The sequence below is a fragment of the Vigna radiata genome, unplaced genomic scaffold (genome assembly GCF_000741045.1).
Source record: "Vigna radiata var. radiata cultivar VC1973A unplaced genomic scaffold, Vradiata_ver6 scaffold_322, whole genome shotgun sequence".
In the NCBI taxonomy this organism is placed as follows: domain Eukaryota; kingdom Viridiplantae; phylum Streptophyta; class Magnoliopsida; order Fabales; family Fabaceae; genus Vigna; species Vigna radiata.
The window spans coordinates 145,869-162,415 of record NW_014543606.1 but is presented as its reverse complement, the minus strand read 5'-3'; the positions used below and the strand labels follow the sequence as shown (position 1 = coordinate 162,415).

Here is a 16,547-nt window from a genome sequence, read left to right as displayed (position 1 = left end):
ATATATATATATATATATATATATATATATATATATATATATATATATATATATATATATATATATATATATATATATATATATATATATAAGAACCCAGAAAGTACTGTTAAGGGTAGATAGATGTATTAAAATAATGAGACCGATCACTTTGTGTTAAACAGTATAAATAGAAATTTAAAATAATTGGTTCATTATCTAAATACTTTCTATCTCTCTAAAAACACTATTATCTACTTTTTCTTCTCCATTCTCTCTAGAATTTCTTACCGGGGGTTCATCTATTCGACGATCAGGGGGCACCTAAGTAATCTTGCCGTCAAGGGCTTCCTGTTTCACCGATTGTTTTAGTGTTTAGAACTGCTAAGCTTCGTTCCTTGGTTTTTGGTAATTTCTAGTTTTGTTGCATGCAAGGAACAATTCTGTTTGCATGTGTTCCACATTTTCCTTCTTCCTTTTCTGATTTCATTTTGGTTCTACGGTTGGTCTTCTTTCATCAATCGGTGGTTCTTAGGTGTTCTTAGGATTTTCTTGAGGTTCAAACAAATTTTTGGAGGTTGCAGAAGTTGTTCGGTTCTGTTAAAGGTAAGAGAAGCTAGTTAATTTAATTACTTGATGTGCTGTTGAATTATAATACTGTATAATGTGGTGTAGAAGATTTGCATGTATATGTAATTGGATGATTGTGTGATTTGTATGGTTGTATGAGATAATATAAATGTGACCGTGTGAACTTTTCTGCAAAAATATTTGGTATTGTTTTAGAGTGAGTTTGGAGGAGGTGGAGTAGTGAAAGTTAGAATTTTGTGGTTAAAGTGCAATCGGCCTGTGAGGAGAGTATGAGTAAGTTATTTAGGATTTGTTAGAATCTCTAAGTCACTCAAACTGTACCAAAAGTTGGAGAATTGATTTTGGGTCATTTAGTTGATGATTATGCAAAATTGAAGCATGAATATGAGATGAGACTCTTTTGAATGATGTTAGAAAGGTTTATATATCCTTAGTTAAGTTTAAATCAGCATATGATACAAATCTGGAGCATTAAAAGTTGGGAAAAATGTTGTGAATGGGTAAAGTTAGGTGTAGTTCATAATTCTGCAGTTTTGTTGCAGAATTATGCAGTCCGCTGAGTGTTAGTCTTTAACCGCTCGGCCTTACTCTTGTGTTCGATCTTAACTGCGTTCGGTCTCATATGGGATGATGGGTCTCGCACTCCATGCAAATTTAATGTGCATAAAGAATGCAGTATAGATTAGGAAGCGACTCATAGGTCGTCTCTCAAGGACCAAATGTGGTTCGAGAATTAGGTCAAACACGTAGTGGGGGGTTTGTGAAAAGTTTGTGAATGCGGATAAACAAAATCAAAACACGAATGCAAACAACAATGTAAACACAGATGCAACAGAAAGGTAAACAGAAATGTAAAAACGGAATGTGAAAACGGTTGGTCATTAACTTAATCACAATGCTTCCATCATAGATAAACAAAATAAAGCGGCGACTCAAACCTCTAATCCAACACAGTTAACCAACTAAGCGAAGGCTAATCATGTTTTCATAAAAGCGAACTAAGCGAACACAATGTTAACATCAAATCCAATTTACACCATGCAGTTTCATCAACTAAGCGAAGATGCAATCACCAATCGGGCAACTAAGCGTATACCCAATTGCAAGTGCAAATACAGATTTCACATTAACCAAGTCAGAGTGGCAAACACAATTACAGTCCAGAAATCTCAAGGAAACATTATAATATCGCTAATGACCAACTCGACTAACCTAAGCTAACATCACAATTAAATTAACATAGTCAAACAAACTAGACAACATTAAAGTAAGTGAAAATGCTAAACCTAACACTATAATAGACAAATATCCAAACATAATAAAGACAATTAAAATGCAACTAGTAAGCAATATATTAAAAGCAATTTGGAGAAGGTACTAAAAGAAAAGAAGGATACTAGAACGAATGGCAAATGATTTGAACAATTTTAAATGCAACAATTAATCTTAAAAGAATAAGACACGTGGCAACTGGAAAATAAGATGCATCTAAAGCTAGTCAATAAAATGCATAATACGAGAAAGTATATATAAAAAAAAAAACATGTAAAAGCTAAATGAAGGGACATTGTAGCGACCCTCCCAATGAAAACACCACTTGCTTTAAAAGTAAATGACCAAATGTGCATCACTTTTGGTCTAAGCTCTTAGTATTCGGTGTAAGTTCTTAGTATTTTATCTAAGCTCTAAAGTGTTCCGTCTAAGCTATAAGTATTCTGCCTAAATTCTTAGTATTTGGTCTAAGCTTTAAGTGTTCGGTCTAAGTTGTCAGTGTTCTGTCTAAGCTCTAAGTGTTCGGTTTTACACTAGCATTCGGTCTTACACTAGTGTCTTACACTAGTATTCGGTATTACCTAGTATTAGGTTTAAATATAGTTTTTGGTCTATCTATATTAGGTCTAATTTTAGTAACCAGCCTTGTTTTGGTGTTCGTTATATCTCTAGTATTTGGTCATGTCTAGTATTCAGTTATGTGTTAGTGAGTGGTCAAGTTCTAGAATTCGGTATCATTTTAGTGTTCGATTTACTTTAGTGTTCCGTCCTTAACTGTGTTCGGCCTATGCTGAGGCCTGACCGGTCATTGATTGTTCGGCCGTACTCAGGGATTGTGCTATTGTCGTTCGGTCTTCAACTATGATTTTCTATTCAGTCCTTAATTGTGTTCGGTCACTTCTTAAGTCTTACCTAACATTGACCGTTCGGTCTTGTTAGTGGATGTTGATGGTTACCGTTCGGTCGTAAACTACTAAAGGTAGTTCAGTCTCCCAAACGTTGTTTTCATTGCTTTTCTCATATTGTTTACTTCGGTTATATTAATTTACTATGTATGAGAAATTGTTAGTATTTAAATCATGCATGATGTTTCAAAGTTGGTATGGAAGAGAATTCCAAGGAGGAATATCTCATTGGTGGATTTCAATGTGGTAAAAGTATGAATATGGGAAGCTCAGTCTTGGCGTTCATCCTTACATTCTAATGGTCACCGATTTTCAAGTAGAGAATGGTGAGGCATGTCATGAGAATAGAAGGAGACCCTAGCCTAAGGGTTTTACCTTGACCTAAGGTGAGTGATAACAAGTTAACCTCGTGTAGCAGCTTATAGATTTCTTGTTACTTCACTCACAAGTGTATGAACGACCATAGCTACATATTCATACTTATCCGGATGGTCAAGTCAAAGTGATCGGTCATATATGTTTATATGTTTTACACATGTTGTATGAGTATGTTAGTTGCTTGTTTGAAATTTATTCCTACATGAATATTAAACTACACTAGCTTACCCTTGTTTCCTATGGGATATCTTTGTATGTTGTTTTCTCTTTTGCAATAATCACCTTAATGGTGTGAGCTTAGGATACAATCTTTCAGTTGACGTTGCGGGAGGATGGGAGTGAAGCTTGCAATTTAGGTTGAACTTTTATTCTTTAGGTGAAGAATTTTTTTCATAGTAAATTTGTAGTTATGGTTGTATCATTATCCATATAATATTCATTTTAGTAATTTTATATTACTAAATTGGGATGTTACAGTCAAAAAATATATATATATATATATATATATATATATATCAAATATAATTTTTTTCTTTTCTATTTTTTAAAATATAATGAATAATGATATTAAAAAAGAAATATTAAACGTGCCTCAAATAAGTAAGAATATTTTTTACATTATTATAGACTTACAATATAATAGACTATGCATCTTAGTATTTTAGTCTAATTCGCTGTTTTTTTCAAGTAAACCTTTTCCTAACGTCGATGTTTTAACGTTGTATTTATCTTTTACTGTTTTGTACCTTTTAATTTGTCGTTTTTTGTTGTTGACTTTTTACCATTAACATGCTTTCTATCCTTTGACGCAAACAATACTTTACACTTCCATCACGAAAAGGTAGACGATAAATTGTTTTTGGTTTAATGTCTCTATAGGTCTCTATTTTAGTCTGAAATTTCAAATAGGTCCTATTTCTTTTTCGCGTCTTAATTGAGTTCTTAGTTTTGTAAAATTGGAACAATTAGAGACCTGCCGTTAAATTTGACAAACAGCTGTTTAATTGGCATGGACCATGTCACACGTGGAATTGAAAAGGAGTTTTGTATTAAAAAATGGGCTTAATATCGTTTTGGTCCCTAGTTTGGGGGGTTGTGTTCAAAATGGTCCTACCTTTTTTTTAAAGTAACAATTGATCCCAACTTTTGAAAAAACAGGTCAAGTTAATCTTTTTTGCTAACGGCGTCAAAAATTTAACGGTGCAGTTACCACCCTGGACTAAACATACTGAGATGTCTCATACATGGCACGACAGGTAATATAACGTTTGAATTTTGAATTTAAAAAAAAAAAATTCTTGACACATCAGTCATTTTCCACCTCCACTAACAGTGAATTTAGGGTTTTTACCCTGATGACAGTAGAGGCTGCGCCGCCGTCTCCTTCTTCCTCCCCGTCTTCCTCTCCTTCTCCTCTCCACAAAACCCACCAACTTTCCAAGCACTCTCTCGGAAACTAGCAAATGGGAATTGACTGATTGTCTTCTCCATCCAATGGAATGGTCAAATGTGCTACGATTCGACAGAAAACCTGGTATGAAAATAAAAATCTGAATTATCGAATGAATCTAATAATCCTTCAGATATCATGGATGATGAGGTATGAAAATAGAAAAATAGCTTTCTTGCAATGTGCAAACTTCAACCGAGTCTCAATCTTTCGACTGTTAATGTATGCAATTTTAGGAATTTGATTGGGAAGCAGCTGCTAGAGAAATCGACATTGTTTGCAAGACGGCGAGTGACGCACAGGGAAAGGGAAAACAGCAAACGGGTCTCAAGAAGGAATCCCTAACACCACAGTTTGAAGAAGATGACAAAAACCCTACCTTTGTCCACCACATAGGTGCGGAGGCAGCCAAAACCTGGATATTTTCGAGTATGACTGTTGATTCCCTACACTTTCTTTCACACTTGAAGAGTTTTAATTAATCCCCTTTTGGACCAAGAAGAAAAGCTTGGTTTTCTGATGGCTCTCGTGGCTGTGTTTGTTGCTATGGCTGTGTCGTCTAAAACATCTCCCAGAATTTCTCTGTTTGGAGCCATTGATAGAGCTTATCAGTGTGCCCGGGTAATTTCTGTGAATTCTTCTTGATGAAAAGCCACATTTTAAGTTTCTTTTTTTATTTTAGGGTTGTGGGATTTTGAATCTTGGACAAAGAGTGTGTCTTTTTATGATTTGTGTTTTGTGTTTTCCCCCATTTATGTTGTTTGTGCAATTCTCTCTTTGTTGGTTTCAGGGTGCACCAAAGTTCAGTGGCATGGTAGGACTTTTGTTGTGATTACGAAACTGTGGACCATCTCAATGAGGAAGTGTTGAACCCTTCCCTCCAAGAACTCGTGAAGACCCCTTTCTTTTGATATTTTAAGGTTTTCTTCTTGGTGCATCTTATTTTATTGCTGTAGTTGTCATGTACAACTACTTTAGATGGTTTCCTCAAGGTAATTTCTTGGGCTGCCTTATCCTCTGTATCCACAAGTCTTACACTTTCAATACCACAGATCCATTTATCTTGTGCTCCGATGGCATTCACGGTTAGGAGGTGGAAGATGGCTGATGTGTCAAGATTTTTTTTTTAAATTCAAAATTCAAACGTTATATTACCTGTCGTGCCACGTATGAGACAACTTAGTATGTTTAGTCCACGATGGTAACTGCATCGTTAAATTTTTGACGCCGTTAGCAAAAAGGATTAACTTGACCTGTTTTTTCAAAAGTTGGGATCAATTGCTACCTTAAAAAAAAGGTAGGACCATTTTGAACATAACCCCCCAAACTAGGGACCAAAAGCGGTATTAAGCCTAAAAAATATGAAAGCACAGATGTTAAATCAGTTTTAGAGAAGGGCATAATGGGAAAACTTATTACGATTCCCACTTCAGTGGTGTTCCCCTTCTCTTTCTCATACACCACCAAAACAGAACATGAATAGAAATGATACAGAGTCTGAACCTCAATGACTATGCCCTTCCTACTTTAGTTAGTCAATGGTGGTCCCCTTCTCCTTCTCATACACCACCAGAACACAATTAATGAAACTCAGCTTAATGGTGACATGGTTCTCCTTTGCGTAATGTGAAACTGTTGTTCTTTGCAAAACAAAGCAAAAAAATCGGAACTTTTTGTCTTTCACTATGAAAGAATCCAAATAAAAAATGTAATTAGATGATTAGATGGTGTAAAGCTAAAGAATTGCTTTGGATCTTGAATCATAAACTATTATATATAATGGTGAAGTTCGATACATCTTTTGATCTGATGTGTACAAAGACAATATAACTGGTTTTGTTGATTTGTTGTATTGTGGTGGGCGAATCACATGGCAAAATGTTGAAGGAGCCGGAACACCAGGTGGCGAGTCACATGGCAAAGAACGACGTTCTGGGTCCGGTGGTGGACGATTCTGGGAAGTTCTACAAGCCACTACAGGACAACGGTAGGGGCTCCGCCGAGCTCTCCTTCTACACCTCCCTCGCCGCCCCCTCCATCCGCCCTTCTTCCTGGCATTCCATGGCACCGCTGTCGTCCCCGCCTCTGACGGCTCCGACCCCCACACCCACCTTCTCCTATAGGACCTCATCACCCCCTACACCAAACCCTTCGTCATGGACATCAAAATCGGCTCCCGAACCTGGCACCTCGGTCACTTTGAAGATTACTGATGAAGGTTGAAAAACAGTGATTTTCATATGTCAATTTGGACCAAATTACACTCTTTACTACTTGGAATGAGCTTAGAATCAAGCAAAACTCAATAAATAAGTCTACAGAGAGTCAGAAGCTGTTTTTAGCGATTTTATGCTTGTTTTGCATTGTTTTAAAGCTTATTTGAGAAAAGTAGAGAATGGAGTTGAAGATACAGGTCGTTGACTCAAGAAAAGAGCAGAAAAATGAAGATTTGAAGATCGACGCACCGCCCGTCGGCACACTTAAATCGCCGGGCGGCCCAGGACGAGGAGTAGATAACATTTCACGCTGAGAGAAACTGCTGGCGCTGGCGATTGCCGTCGGGCGGTGGCATGGGAAACCGCCGGGCGGTGGCGATTGCCGTCGGGCGATGGCGGTAGGTTGTGGCAAACCGCCGGGCGGCACACTCAAACCGCCCGGCGGTAGCACGCTGGACTTGGGCCTGATTTTGACGCGCTCCTCACCTATAAATACCCCTACTGCGAATTCAGAGTCATTCTTTTGACAGGAGAAGACGGCCATACCTAATTTTGCTCTCTGGAGAGGATCTCTTGGATGCTTAGGCTCCTTTTCATCTTTTCTAGGGTTTTCTCTTTCATTCTTCTTCCATTTCTCATCTAGTTTCACCATGTCTATGGTCAACTAAACCTTATTGTTGTTGGGGAATTCAATGTAATCTTTTGGTACTCTCTTATTGAAACTATTGATTATTTATATGGTCTCCATATGTTTTGATTGATTATTGTTGGGTTATCATCTGTGCTTAAGGCTTTTATCGTTTAACTCATTCGGTATATCGTTGTTTGTCGTTATTTACATGGGGACGTGCGGTAATGACATGAACTGGTGAGTAATCTCTTGATTCTGCAATACAACCTAGGGATAGGGGTAGGACGATCAATTGCGCTAACTTCTGTTTATAATGCGGTATTAATTACTAGGGGAAGCTAGGGATAACAAGCCGGTAATTGATATTAGGCCCTTTTCGCCGAGGGATCAGGTTAAGGGGAGGCTAAGAAAGTCGCATAAGAATTGAATCAATTTAATAATCAAGGGTAGTATGTAAGAGAGAGTGGAATAGATGAAATTGTTAGTACCCAACAACATCCATACATCCATTGTTTTCACTTGTCAATTGAATCAACATTTATTTTGCATGTTAATATTTTTGCTCTTAAACCCAATTTATTAATTTTAATTTCTCAAGTCTTATTATTTTAATTCACGCGAACGAGGAAGCCATACGAGTCTCTTGGGAAAACGTTACTTGGTCTTACCATTTATATTACTTGTACGATTTAGTACACTTGCCAATCCGTCAACAATTACATCGCCAAATGCCTCAGTAAAGACAGAACCACCTCAACCATCCCTCTCGGCTTCCGATTCACCGACGTCAAGGACTCCCTCTCCTCTTGGGAACCTTCTAGAACCTTACTCCAGACTCTCTGTGACAAGGGCGTCTTCCTAGTCTTCCGCAAATTCGTCTCCTCCTCTAACTTTGACGATTCCCGTTCCGATCCCGATTGTGACTTTGCGACAGAAGTTTTCGGTGCCGTCTTGGACCGATTGGTAGAGCTGAAGGTGTGGTTTGAGATTCAAACTTTGTATCTTAAGCTTTCCCATTATGTCCTTCCCTAAAATTGATTTAAAATATGTGCTTTCGTATTTTTTAATATAAAACTCTTTTTCATGCCACCTAACATACAATTAAACGGCTGTTTGTGAAATTTAAGGATAGACCTCTAATGATTCCAATTTTACAAAAATAAAGACTCAATTGAAACACTAAAAAGAAAGAAGATCTAATTGAAATTCCAAACTAAAATAAGGACCTAGAGAAACATTACATTGTTTTTTAAGTAAATAATAGAATGAAATTTAGAAACTCGATAACAAAAAATGAGAGAATGATCTATCAAACCTATTTTGAATATGTATAAAACAAACAGAAAATACAAATTTGAAAAATAGTAAATAGAAAGATTAGATTAATGTAGCTTATAGATTGTGATATTCTTCTAGAATATAATGTAGCGGCACATCATGCGGGTTTATCTAGATAAAATAATTTGCGTGGTCCCCTCTGCATTTATTTCCATTGCCCATAACTTACCCTGTAGAGTTGAAATTGTTAACTGAGAAAAAAAAACCCATACTTTCTAATTTTTAACACTTGCTTAATTTCACGTTGACGAAACTGCCGTTTTTGATTTTTTTTCTCAAAGCAACCATAAAAATATACACAAGCTATGCATTTAGCACGGGGAAGGTTTTTCTTCAATAGTCAAAGACACTGGTAATGAAACAAAATGGCATTTTTATTACTGAACCAAAGGTTTATCTGTATGCATTTAATAGATAATTTTCTTATTTTGTTAAATGCCTCCCATATTCAAACAAATAATAGTAAATAACAATAGTATAAGGAACTTAAAATAATTTTCTATTACACAAAAGAATAAAATGTAAATAAATAATAATTTCTAGTTGTTACATGTAAAATTCTTGGTAGTAGATAACTCCATGCAGGTGTTAGTAGAGAATTCAAAGATTAAAAAGCATGTAGTATAAATTTAGCAGAGATCAGCCTACTTATTGATTCTTTTTAAGTGACCTGTGTGATATGAAATGTACAAGTTTCGGCAAAATTTAACTTTCTTACCTTGCAGCCATTTGTGAAACTGTTATCTGTATACATAGCAATCGGTCTTAGCGGTTGGCATATGATTCATATGAGGGGTTTTGTCACTCTCGATTTAATTCACTTAGACATGCAGAATAACATTGCCTTGCTTTTTGATGAAAGCAAGCATGCCACAACTTCTATAAGAGTACTTGGGGATTGTGACTGTGAGCACAAATGTAGTATCGGAGAAAGGTTGTGAAATGTAATTCATCTTGGTTCAACCAGACTTTCAGTCATGGTGTTTGCTGAAGACTGAGTGTTGGATCCAGGCTGAAAATTATATCCAGGTAAACCAGATCTGCTGAGTTCTGAACTACCAGAATGAATAAATGGCGGTTGGGTTGGCTGAGGAATTTCGTGATTGTGATTAACCATTTTAACTACTACTGACATCGATGGTCTCAACTCCGCAGAAGCTTGTGCACAAAGCAGTCCTATCTGAAGTAGTCGGCATGCTTCCTCTGCCGGAAAAGGACCCTCAAAGGTCGGATCAACAACTTCAGATAGTCTATTTAATCCATAGAGGCTCCAAACCTTGTACAATGATCATCAACCATGGGATGCTACTTATGAGAATGTTTGTCTTGTTAAAAAACATTAAATGAAGTAGTATGCCGTAGCAACATGCCAGATGAAAACAATTACCGTTTGTAGGAGAGAGGATGAATTCATAATAAAGGAACTGTTTCTCTTGCCAGATACAATTTCAATAACTAGAACTCCAAAACTGTAAACATCTGCTTTCTCAGACAACTTCCCACGAATTACATACTCTGGAGCCATATACCCCCTAATACGAACACATGATCAAATGTTAAGTGAATCATGCAGGAACAATATATGAATCATGTTTCAAATCTTTAGGATCCAGAAGTCAGCTAAAGGGTTCAATTATGCATCCTTTGTAACATAAGATGTAGAAGTGCTCGTCAACCATGAATTTTTGGAGTGTAAACTATGATTGTTGATACAAACCCCACACAGCGACGCAAAGATTATTAAGAGTGCATAGAAAAGAATCAACCATTTATGTAGACAGAGGAATTACTGGAATACAATGCGTAATAGATAAAAAATGTCATTATAGAATGCAACATAGCAATCAGTTGGTCTTTCACAAAGCTAGAAAGTAGTATGCATTATAAAGAAGTAATTAACAGAAGGCATCCAGTATAACGAAAATTCACCTTCTACTTATCTAAGGTCTATGCAAGATATTTCGCTCATTGATGGCACACACAGAACAACATAAGATGCAGAAGAGGGTCATGCACTTACAGCGTACCAGCAATGGCTGTGCTAATGTGAGACTTATCTTCTGGAAACAATCTAGCAAGTCCAAAATCGGCAATCTTTGGTGTGAAGTCCTCCTCAAGTAGAATGTTGCTCAATTTTATGTCTCTATGAATGATTCTCACATGTGATTCCTCGTGAAGGTAGGACAAGCCCTCTGCAATTCCTAATATAATCTTATGCCTGAATTCCCAACTCAGCGGATGAGAAATTCTTCTAACTGGAGAAATTCATAGGAGATATGATAAGAAAATTTTCTTTTAAAGAAAGGAACTTTGTTTTTGACTGGACATCAGAGATAAAGTTACAACCAGAAAGGTGATCATGGAGGCTCTGATTAGGCACATATTCATAAACAAGAAGGCTTTCAGGTCCTGTAATACTGCATCCTAAAAGTTTTACAAGATTTTTGTGTTGAATGTCACTTATCAAATTGACCTCATTGAAGAAATGATCCACCCATTGTGTTGTGTTAAATCTTAGCCTTTTAATGGCAACAGTAATCCCATCTGGCATAACTCCCTGATTTGCAGCAAAATGTTAGCAACAATTAGTTTTTACAAAATGATAATAAAACATAAGCTCAGAAAATACATACTTTATAAACAGAACCTGACCCCCCTTGTCCTAGCTTATTGGCATCATTGAAGTAATCTGTTGCCTTTTCAAGAATCTCATATGGCATATTTAGCCTGGACTTATTCACTCTGTCGAGAAAGCCACCGAACTGTCTTCTTTCTGAGGTAAGAACAATTCAACAACTTTCAGTATTAACAGTTCTAATAATCTCAGTCTTAAATATCAAATATTGATACCTCTTCTCCTTGTCACAATTTTCTTCCTTATAAAGAAAACAACCGTTGCAACAACCAGCAGAAGAGCCACGGCAGCAGCGGACGCGGCCAGAATTTTAAATAGACTCCGTCGTCCTAACATTAAATGCCAGCAACACAGCTTTACAGCTTTAGTGACATATTTTATCAGACAGGTGATTTCTGTAGGTTTTTTATTTCTTCACAATAATGCCTATTTTAAAATTAACAAGATAGTTAAATTCCATAAGAAAACACACATCAAGGACAAAAGATCCACCCAAAATTACTCTAAACAATAAATCCCTCCTTTGAAAACCACTAAATGGAACAAAAATAAGCAAACATATCTACATAAAATTCTGCATATATGGTATGTTGGAGTCTTCCAGGTTTCAGCAAAAATGGTCCGTGATCAATTCAACGACATGTTCTGCAATTTTTCACAATCAAGGGTTTACAAAATGGTGTATAACCTAAATTTGAGCAACATCAAGGTTTTAAGGTCTCAGACTCAAAACATGACCAAATTTGTCGCAAATATCAAGGACGGTGACAAAAGTGTGACCGCAACCTCAATTTAAATCCTAATTTATATTGTCATACATGGCACCGAAAATGCATTCTAATCCACATCAAAATCAGAGGAACGCTAACTAGGATGGGAGAATCAACCATAATAAGCTAACTAAAATCCAACACCATCAATACAATCAAAGAAAAACGACGTGGCCAAGACAGAGAGAGCATAACTGACCATGATTTCCAGAAATTGTAACATCGGTTGAATTGTTATAAAACTTCTGCGCAGAGTACCGTAAGTAACAACCAGCATTCAGCGCCCTCCCTTCTTGTGTTGGACACGAAGAAATCTTCGTAGCAGCATCCGCCAAACATTTCTTGCAGGCACTTCCGTTCACAAACTCCCAGCACTGAGCCAACCCGTAAACACTCACGTTTTTTCTCTCCACCGACCCCACCAAAAACCCATCGTTCTGGGGCGCCACTTCGCTCAGGTTCGTAACTAGCTCCAAAGCGTTGGCCTTATAAATACGGCTACTGCTAGCACCAACACTATTATTACTATTACCGTTAATACTCCCACTGGTGCCGCACACAGTAGTGTCTTGGTGGCCTAAGCTCTCGGCGAAGAAGTTGTAGTCGTCGTAGCGGAGGTAGCAGCCGTCGAAGAACAACCTACCACCCCGAGTCCCTTTCTGGAAAGGGAGGCACGAGAGGAGCTGCGTCTTGCACTGCGCCAGGCACACATTGCAGTCCGACTGCGAGAGGTCTTTCATGCACTCAGCCATGGCGTAAACGGTGAAGTTTCCTGACCCCTTAACCACGGCGCCGTGCTGCCGAGCCGTCGTCAGAGGAGTCAACGCGTCCATCGCCGCCACAAAGTTTGCGACGAAAACTTGGCGCAGAGAAAGGGAGGAAACTGTGCGGTTGGTGCATAGCAGAGCGGCTTTCTGCGCTCTTGGATCGGAAAGAGCAGAAGGTGCGAAGACAGAAAGGAAGAGAAGCAGAAAGGAAACAGAAGAAGGAATCATTGAGGTAAGTTTTTTGTTGTTTTTCTCTGGATTTTGTTTATGTATAAACCTGCACTGCAAGTTGGTGTTTTGGGAGAAAATAAAATAGTAGTTGAAGAAGAACAGAGTGGCTGAGAAGAAGATATAAATATAGTTGCTATGATATTAATGGTAGATACAATGGATTAATAATTCTTTGGATAGTATGATTATCCATCTTACCAGTTATTATTGCCTTCTTTTATTCCTAAACTTCCATCTCTATCACTTTTACACTTTTTTTCAATAAATAATTACGATACTTCTCTATATAAAATATTAAGATTTACCTTTTCATATTTAAAAGAAAATAGCATCGTCATATTTTTAAAATTTTAAATTCAGTAGTTAATTTATGTTTTATAAAGATTATATTTATATATGGGTTTAAGTGTTTGTAAAATAAGAATTTTTTTATCATAAAAAACTGAAATTACGTATTTCGTCTGATTTTTTTTTTTTATTTCAGTCTTTTCATAAATAACGAATAACTTATTATTTCATATTTTTAAAATTTTAAATTCTATTTAAATCCTTAATGTTCTTTTGTTAAAAATGTACTGTATATGTTTTAAAAATTATAAGAAGTATCACATGTTTCTGCCATTATATTATAGATACTAATAAACTCTATTTGAAATGTTTGTTTTACTATTTGTTTAATATTTGAGCAATGAAATATAATACCAGGTACGGGAAATAATCATTGTCAATTTTTAAAAAGATAAAAAATAATAAACATCTTACTTCAGTAAAATTAAAATTCATATATAATACAGAAACTAAAATTATATTATTACATAGAGATATGAACGGTGTAAAAATGTATATGTTTCTTATTTGTTGTAAAAAAAAATAGATAACATGATTGGATCCATAATTGATTACTTATCAAGTCAACTTAATTGAGTTTATTTATTAATTAATCAAAAAAAATTGAATTTAATTCGATCAATTATATATTAGTGGATTAATCAAAGAGATTCACTCGTTATTTAAATACAAGTTTTATTTTTAAGTCAAAAAATTACAAATTTTGTAATTTAAATTTAAATAAACTTGATTCTAAATAAATTGAAAATTGATCTGTATGAAAAATTACAATTTTTTCGTAATCAATCCAATCGGAATCTATAATAAATTAAATTGATTTGAAATTCTAATAAATTTTTAGAACACTACTTAATATAATATCATAAGGTTTTATAGCTAATAAAAATGAGTCACCAATTAAATTTCTTTGAAAAATTGTGATTATAATTAAGAAAATAAAATGTGAAGTCTATCGTTATTCTTAGAATGATGTGCTTAGGGTTGACGAGATGTGGTCCGTTTTTTGAAGGTGAAGAAACCAAGTGCAAAGCACTGAGGTCAACGCGTGGTGCAGACATGGCATTGCGTGGTGGGAAAGTAGTGGGGTTTTCTTGGACATGTGTCAGGCGATGAATGGTAGTTTTTGAAGTATTGTTTGTGAAAGTTTGCAAGGGAAGCAACATTTTTCAGAGTCAACACGAAATGTGGACTCTGATTGAGATGGGTCATCCTAACCTTACCCACAACACATTAATGGAACACATTTAGAATCTTTATTGTTTACACACATTTAATACTTCTATTATTATTTAGAAAATTATTTATTTTATATTGCAAAAGTACCTGTTTTAATTATGTTATCTTGTTTTATTGAAATAAAAATTTAATGTTTTACATTATTAACTTTTCTGGGAGTGTAAAGTGAAATAAAAAGATATTCTGAGTCAGAGATATATTTGTTAGAGAATAACTGTCGAAATATTAAATGTTTTACTTTAAATATAAGTTTAATTAAGACTGCATTATAAGTTACAAGAAGTAAATAAAAATAATTTGATTTTATAAATAGTATGGCATTCGTGTGAGAAAAAAAAATTAAATAATTATATATTGAGAGTAATTAAAAAAATCTACACGAAATGAGATAATTTTTATTAATTATTATAATTTATTTTATTTTTATTCAATCGATAATATATAGTGGCTAGCGAAAGAAACATTAATTACAGTTATTTTTTATTTTTAAAATAATAAATAATAAAAATAACTTTTAAAAAAATATGAGTTAAAAAAGAAACTAAATAAAGTAATACGGATTGTTACATTCCCACAAAAAATATTAGGTAAGTATTGTGTATTAAACACTCAAATTCAATAGGGTTAAATATGTTTTTAGTCCTTATATTTTGAGACGATTTTGGTTTTAGTCCATTTTCAAATTATGGTACAATTTAGTCCTTCAATTTTAGAAAACTCTGGTTTTAATTCTTTTTACCAAATTTTTTTAACTTTATTTTCTTATTTCAAACGCGTTTCTCAGTTAATATTGAAATAAAAATGTGTCAAACAGTGTAAACAATCCAAATGCTATGATAAAACGTGCTTAGTATAGGGACTAAAAACATATTTAACCCAATTCAATATTGTTTCTCTAATTTGTAATAAACAATTGAATGTTTCTCTAAACTATAAACTTGTACACTAATTATGTAAACAGAACTTATTTTAATAAAAAATAACTGTGTGTATATAAGTCATAGTTTACAATAGATTACGTGTTTTTATAAGTAACGTCTTACTTCATAAAACATTTTTATTAATAAACTTCAATCTTGATTCACGTTCTCAACTAATAGCAAAAACATAGGAAAGGACTTTGTTTTGTAGCATTCTTTAAAAGGGCAGAGATTTTTTTATTTGCCTTTACTTCTTTTTCAGTAACTTTCTCACTTTTACCTTTTCTATTATACTATTTGACCTTTTTCTTTCATATGACGTCAAACGAATATAAAGTAAATTTAGGTCAACGAGGCAACGTAAGTATTTGTTTTTCATTGACTTCATAACATAATTGGATCCGTAGATGTGAGATTTTTGAGAAATTGCTCTCAAATATATGGTAAAGAATGGAAGTTCGAAGATTATTCCTAGAATCATGCATCTATGTTGGTAGAAGTTTTCACACAAATGCATATGCTATGTTTCTTTCAGTATTCCGAAATGATATATTTGTGGTTGAAATAGATGTTATAAAAATACTTTTGATTCTTTTAGTAGAATCATGATAAGATATTAAAGGCGACATCAGATAAATCTTGATCATACTTAGTAATTAAAAAAAACATCTCTCCCGCGGCATATAGTTATTATTTATGAATATTAATTATTCGTGGTAATAAGTAATTGATATTTTAATATTCATTTTTAAATGGATCGGGTACAGGTATTATATTATTCGATCCGCAGGTATTCGTTATCTATAAAAAATAATAAAAAATTATTTTTTATATTTTTAATTAAATTTAACTAAAAATCAAATTAAATTATATTTTATTA

The 16,547-nt window shown here is 34.7% G+C and overlaps 1 protein-coding gene and 1 pseudogene across 1 annotated transcript; one reads left to right on the top strand and one right to left on the bottom strand.

The window, feature by feature from the left end:
• Window positions 1–6,453: 6,453 nt before the first annotated feature.
• Window positions 6,454–9,203, top strand: LOC106754609 (annotated as a pseudogene).
• Window positions 9,204–9,273: 70 nt separating this feature from the next.
• Window positions 9,274–13,281, bottom strand: LOC106754611 (cysteine-rich receptor-like protein kinase 3). The gene is made up of 7 exons (XM_014636650.2): window positions 12,365–13,281; window positions 11,611–11,724; window positions 11,394–11,533; window positions 11,107–11,317; window positions 10,781–11,015; window positions 10,148–10,292; window positions 9,274–10,036 (listed from the first exon to the last, which is right to left on the bottom strand). The coding sequence occupies exons 1-7, from the start codon at window positions 13,158–13,160 to the stop codon at window positions 9,710–9,712; spliced, it is 1,968 nt and encodes a 655-aa protein (XP_014492136.1). The 5' UTR covers window positions 13,161–13,281; the 3' UTR covers window positions 9,274–9,709.
• Between the last annotated feature and the right edge of the window lie 3,266 nt (window positions 13,282–16,547).

Bases quoted from the DNA above. Each gene is read 5' to 3' on its own strand.
- LOC106754611 (XM_014636650.2), bottom strand. From the start codon at position 13,160: ATGATTCCTTCTTCTGTTTCCTTTCTGCTTCTCTTCCTTTCTGTCTTC. The intron at 10,293-10,780 runs GTAAGTGCATGA...TGTTCGTATTAG, and splicing joins ACAGCCATTGCTGGTACGCT to GGGGTATATGGCTCCAGAGT. The intron at 10,037-10,147 runs GTAATTGTTTTC...TCATTGTACAAG, and splicing joins CATCCTCTCTCCTACAAACG to GTTTGGAGCCTCTATGGATT.